Source organism: Leptodactylus fuscus, chromosome 1 (genome assembly GCF_031893055.1).
Source record: "Leptodactylus fuscus isolate aLepFus1 chromosome 1, aLepFus1.hap2, whole genome shotgun sequence".
In the NCBI taxonomy this organism is placed as follows: Eukaryota; Metazoa; Chordata; class Amphibia; order Anura; family Leptodactylidae; genus Leptodactylus; species Leptodactylus fuscus.
The window spans coordinates 153,450,530-153,457,155 of record NC_134265.1 but is presented as its reverse complement, the minus strand read 5'-3'; the positions used below and the strand labels follow the sequence as shown (position 1 = coordinate 153,457,155).

Below are 6,626 nucleotides of genomic sequence, written 5' to 3'. Positions count from 1 at the left end.
TAATTCTAATTACGGTACGGAAGGGTTTACATTAGGAATTGTGATAGGCCTGTCTGAAAAGATGTGTCTTCAGTTTGCGCTTGAAGCTGTAGAAATTGGGAGTTAATCTGATTGTCCGGGATAGAGCATTCCAGAGAAGTGGTGCAGGTCGTGAGAAGTCTTGTATACGAGCGTAGGAAGTTCTGATAATAGAGGATTTAATAACCACAGTATCACTGTGCTTGATTGGCCAGCAAACTCGCCTGATTCTCTATGGGGTATTGTCAAGAGGAAGATTAGATACCAGACCGAACAATGCAGACGAGCTGAAAGCTGCTATCATACAACCTGGGCTCCCATAACACCTCTGCAGTGCCACAGGCTGATCGCCTCCATGCCACATTGCTGCATTGGTGCAAAAGGAGCCCCCACCATGTATTGAGGGCATGTACCGGACAGGCTTTTCATTTGGCCAACATTTCTGTGTTGAATAATTTTTTTTTACAGTAGGTCTTATATAATATTCTTATTTTATGAGATAATGACATTTGAGTTTTACTTGGCTGTAAGCCATAATCCTCAGCATTAACAGTAAACACTAAAAAAATGGGCAGCACGGTGGCTCAGTGGTTTGTATGTTCTCCCCGTGTTTGCGTGGGTTTCCTCCGGGTACTCCGGTTTCCTCCCGCACAACAAAGACATACTGATAGGGAGTTTAGATTGTGAGCCCTATATGGGACAGTGACTGTCAATGTCTGTAAAGCGCTGTGGAATATGATGGCGCTATACAAGTAAGCATAATAAATAAATAATGTCACTCTGTTTGTAATGGCTCAATATAATAGATGGGGTTTACTTTTTCAAATGAATTACTAAAAAAAAACTAAAAACTTTTTGAGGATATTCTAATTTATTGAGATGCACTTGTATATCAGGCACAAACACTAACAAAACTGCTCAGAATGGTGGGGGCTAGAAAATAAAATTCCAACTGTGCCAAAATTAGTAAAGCAGAGCCTATTCATTGATATAAAAAGATGAACTAGTAGGTGAGGAAAAGTCCTCTTCAAGAGTGGACCACCAAGATGTATATAGTCTATGAACATTCTGGAAGTGGTTAACCCCTTCCCGCCGATGGCATTTTTTGATTTTCGTTTTTCGTTTTTGACTCCCCTCCTTCTAAACCCCATAACTTTTTTATTTCTCCGCTCCCAGAGCCATATGAGGTCTTAATTTTTGCGGGACAAATTTTTCTTGATGATGCTACCATTAATTATTCTATATAATGTACTGGGAAGCAGGAAAAAAATTCAGAATGGGGTGGATTTGAAGAAAAAATGCATTTCTGCGACTTTCTTACGGGCTTTGGTTTTACGGCGTTCACTGTGCAGCTAAAATGATATGTCCCCTATATTCTGTGTTTCGGTACGGTTCCAGGGATACCAAATTTATATGGTTTTATTTACATTTTGACCCCTAAAAAAAATTCCAAAACTGTGTTAAAAAATTTTTTTTCTAAAAGTCGCCATATTCCGACGGCCGTAACTTTTTTATACATAGGTGTACGGGGATGCATAGGGCGTCTTTTTTGCGGGGCCGAGTGTACTTTTTAGTTCTACCATTTTCGGGAAATGTTATTGCTTTGATCACTTTTTATTCAAATTTTTATCAGAATCAAAACAGTGAAAAAACGGCGGTTTGGCACTTTTGACTATTTTTCCTGCTACGGCGTTTACCGAACAGGAAAAATATTTTTATAGATTTGTAGAGCGGGCGATTTCGGACGCGGGGATACCTAACATGTATATTTTTCACAGTTTTAACTACTTTTATATTTGTTCTAGGGAAAGGGGGGTGATTTGAACTTTTAATACTATTTATATTTTTTTTACTTTTTTTTTTTTTTTTTTGCATTTATTATACCCCCTAGGGGTGTTGAACCCCAGGGGGTCTGATCACTAATGCAATGCATTACAATGCTAATGCATTGCAATGCATTGCAAAAAATCATCATCTCTTTTGCAGGCTGCATACACCAGCCTGCAAAAGAGAGAATTTGCAGACCGGCTGGGAGCCTTTAACAAGGCTCCCGGCTGTCATGGCAACATGACGTCGGCCCTGGAGCATGCTCCAGGAGCCGGCGATCCCTGCCAAAATGGCGGCGCCCATGCGCCGCCGGGAAAATGGCGCCTCCGGCGCCTTTGACAGCAGCGCCGGAGGGGTTAATGCCTCCGATCGGTCCGGGGACCGATCGGAGGCATTAGAGCCGGGTGTCTACTGCTTAAAGCAGTAGACACCCGGCGGCTATGACGGCCGCCCGGCTCCCGGGCGGTCGCCATAGTTACAGACCCGACACGCGCCGTACTATTACGGGGTTAAAGGGGTTAAAGATAAAATACACTCAGAAAAAAAAAAAAAAATAATGCACCAAGAAGGAGTTTGATTTGAATTAACATTTATATGTGTACAAGTAATGAGCATATACACAAGTGATTTCAATATTTAATCTGGATACAAGATGAAATATCGACAAAGACATATGGATTTTGTATATCATTCTGAGGCACGTTTGCGTATACCTGTTGTTGTAAATTCTATTCACTTAAAGATTGCTGAAGCTAGAGGCTCAGTTAGCCCCATAAAACCATGTCTGATCGGTGATAAATCTCGTGACCAAAGCTAAGGAAGTGTTGTAGTCTGGTAAAGACATTCTTGGGAAACCATTAGTGTGTGTGGGCAAGCATTATCCTGCTGAAAGCCCTGCCATCAGGGGCAACACATGTGGCTGCAAAATGTCCTACAAATATCACTGTATCACTATTAGGTGTGACTGATTCTTGTATGCGATGGCTACCCAGATCATGACACCAGCAGTTAGGGTAGTATGTCACTCCACAGCCAAAGCACAATTGATGCATTCAACATGAAGCCTCCATACTTGGATCCCAAACAGAACCCGTGTTTGTTGTAATATAGTCCTAGTCCATAACAGCCCAGGTAAGACACCGAAAACAAAATTGACGGTTGCTGACTGGCAAAGGCTCGACACATAGGGAGTGCTTTGATATCAAATTTCCTTCTGTTAAGTGCCTGTAAATGATCTGTGTAATGAAGATGCTACCTGTGCCTGGATGGTGAACAAGGAAACTGTGGGAGTAGCTTATGCTTGTCGGTGGATCAACCAATTTTCTTTACTAGTGGTGTATCTAGGCCATATGGAGCCTGTTTGCTATGTGTACATGCATCATGTAATCCCTACTCTGAACATCTCCTAAAAGCTAGATCGGAATGGCGTAGATGGCAGGCAGTTTATCAAAATAACTATCCTTCTTCTCTCGGGAAAAAGTGTCTTTAAGTGTGTTGTAAGGCATGTCTCACAATCAACAATCTCTCACCCAAAAGTATACTATTCAAAAGTAGCTTCTGAGAGCCTTTATATAGGGCAGTGTGGGAAAACGTCTTGTGGCAAGACATAGCATCTTATCAGACCACCCCTTTAATCATTTACAGATCTGTCCGAGACATAAATGCATAGCAAGTTTTACAGAAATCTGGCATCTCTATCTGGATGTGTTATTTTTTTGTCAATGAGTGTAAGACAACATACAATGAGGCAAACATCTATTTAATAAAAATTACAGAAAAACCTTAAAAGATATAGTTCTTACGGATTCCTTGTGGGTAAATGGAACAAGGGAGCACACTCAGACTAGCTGATCTCTCCACAATATGTAAACCACTTATTATTGTCCACACAGTTTTATAGGTTCCTCCTTTAGAACTGCCTATTTATCTATTAAGCAAACAAGTGGCTCAAGACTGGCTAGTGCAGTAATAACGGAAAAAGCCCAATAATAAAATTTTTTCCATTGACGCTAGGTTCACACTAGTGCCCGGAGTCCGTTCTGAGCTTTCCGTCTTCTGCATGCAGTAGACGGAAAGCTGTCAGACTGGGTCCGGCCGTGTGCGCCGGTGAGCGTTTTATGTAGTACAGAGTACTGCATGTCCGATTTTTAAAAAACGGTTTCACGGCGGAGAGCATAAAACGCTCACTGGCGCTCACGGCCGGACATCTTTCAAACCCAGGGAGGGGGGGGGGATATAGGAAGTGAGAAACAGACACTGCAGGGAGCCTGGCTGAAACACTGAGATGGGAACTAAAGATGAGGTATGAGCTAAAGTTATGTGCTAAAGATATGCCCGAATAGCATTTAAAAAGGCTATTCAGGTGCTGCTATTAGTTTGTAAAAAGACCCCCTACGTTTTTGTTAATTACCTTGGTAATCGATATGTAAATTAGCTTGATCGTGCACGGTGGGCGTTTCGTACACCCCTTAGCGTCGCCCACCGCTGTCTCCAAGCCTTCCTCCTCCCGCTTATTCACGACGGTTTCTATTTAAAGCTATTGAAAGCACGTGTGCTACTGCGCACGCCCCAGCGCTATTTTCCCATAGAGAACGTTGCGAGCTGAAGCATGCGCAGTAGCGCATCGGAGGGAGCTTTACTGCACACGTGCGTGCTTTCAATAGAAACCGCCGTGACTAAGCAGGAGGAGGAGGGCTTGTTGGCAGCGGTGGGCGTCCAGAAGCTATGAAAATAAGTGGTGCACGGAACGCCCACCGTGCACGATCAAGGTCATTTACATATCAATTACCAAGGTATTTAACAAAAACGGGGGGTCTTTTTATAAACTTTTTAAAGGCTATTCAGGCATAACTTTAGCTCATAACCGTAAATCTGGTGATAGAGCCCCTTTAACAGTGAGAGATGTGTGTTTGTAAATGTGAAAGTTTGTGTGTTTGGATGTTTGTTACTCCATAGATAATTTGTAACCTCGATTAATACATAGGCTACTTTTTATCCCGGTAACTGATATGGCTTCACGACTGTTATGTATTTATGTTCACATACTTTATTAAACTGCTGTTGACAGCAGCTTATCTCAGTTAATTGGAGATTGCTGATAAAGTCTGTTATCTCTCTATGTAAACACTCAGCAAACCCTCAGTCCATTGTGTACCTACATTTGCATATTATCTGATCTGCTCCAGGCAGTGCTGACACACTGGATGGAAAACACCTTTAATCCAAATTGGCAGTTTGCTACTTTTAAACATGCCAGGAAAAAGAAAATCTAATTTGTCGCAAAATTCTAAAATAATGAGAAGGTAGCCAGAAGTTAACAGTTTATTATGCTTACTTCTATAGTACCATCAAATTCCGCAGCGCTTTACTGACATTGTCAGTCAATTTCCCAAATAGGGCTCACAATCTACATTCCCTATCAGTATGTCTTTGGAGTGTGGGAGGAAAATAGAGTACCCGGAGGAAACCCACGCAAACACATAGATTCTCATAGGTCTCGTAAGAAGGTTCCTCACTCCTATTGTTTGATAGGTTAATTCTTTATTCCACTGTAATGCCTAATACTATCCGTTCACGTACCCTCTGGTTTATAAAGAGTTGCAAAATATGTTGGTGCTATATAAATAGTGTTATTATTAGAGATGAGCGAGGACTATTCGAAACGGCACTTTCGAATAGCACGCACCCACAGCAATAAATGGAGCCGGAAGGCACGCAGACGGGGCCGGCGTCCTGCGGCTTAACCCCCTGCGTGCTGGCTGCGTCCATTCATTCCTATGAGTGCGTGCTATTCGAAACGGCAGTACTAGCTCATCTCTAGTTATTATATGACTGTTAGGGAGGGAAAAAAGTAAAAAAAAAAAAAAAAAAAAACACACGTTAATCATTCCTTTTTAGTTTATATGTTGTTGGAATAAAAAGAAAACAAAAAAATAAAAAGTCATATGTGTCACCAAAAGAAGACGCAAAAATTATCTGAGTGAGCTGAAAGAAAAAAAATATTCTGAAAACCTGAAAATATGTCCTGGAATATACCCAATTGGGAATGTTCTTAATAATGATCTAGTATTTGTGCCAATAAAAACCCAACTTTTGTACCATTGTTACTGGTTCATCATACAAGGCGGCCACATAACAAATGGATTCCCGCCCACCAACGAGCGCCTGCATTTCCCGCCATTGTGTATGAAGAAACCTTTCACAAACTCTCGTATCCCGGTCCCAAGTCTCGCGTGCGTTGCCTGTGTACAGTTTTTTTTTTAATTCTCTTTCTCCTTGCAGGTCGATACGTGTATATAGACTTCTGCCGTTATATGAACTGACTTTTACAGCGCTCCAGTCAACGAACCTATAGCGATTTTCTTAGTGTATAAGGATTAGAAAGCGCAATATGTGCCGTTGCCCACACTAAGTATGGCTGCGCTGGTTTAGTGACGTGAGGAGACGAATCAGGAACCAGTGCGCAGAGGTTTGGCGGAGTATAGGAGTTCAGCGACTATGGCGACTCCGCTTGGAAAGAGGAAATCTAACGGCAGCAGAGTGATATCTGGACGGCAGGAGCAGCAGAAGCAGGGCGGCGATGGCACTATCGTCAGGATCAAGATGGAGAACTTCCTGTACGTCCCCGGCACATTGCTATAGATGCTTTGCATGCCAGCAGCTGTGTGATGCTTCCTGCTATTATGCTTTATGTGGTCATTATCAGAGACATCTGTGAATAGTTCACTCAACAATCACATATATAATACTTTGATCTTCATTCAAGGCATATTCACATGCAG

At 42.0% G+C, this 6,626-nt stretch overlaps 1 protein-coding gene across 3 annotated transcripts in view; it reads left to right on the top strand.

Moving 5' to 3' along the window:
• The first annotated feature begins 6,162 nt into the window (after positions 1-6,162).
• The window catches only part of SMC5 (structural maintenance of chromosomes 5), a 73,728-nt gene continuing 73,264 nt past the window's right edge, over positions 6,163-6,626 (top strand). For all 3 annotated transcript variants that reach the window (XM_075278871.1, XM_075278875.1, XM_075278882.1), the window contains exon 1: positions 6,163-6,461. In XM_075278871.1, the coding sequence (XP_075134972.1) occupies positions 6,343-6,461 (119 nt within the window). In that variant the 5' untranslated portion in view covers positions 6,163-6,342. The remainder of the gene's footprint in view (positions 6,462-6,626) is intronic.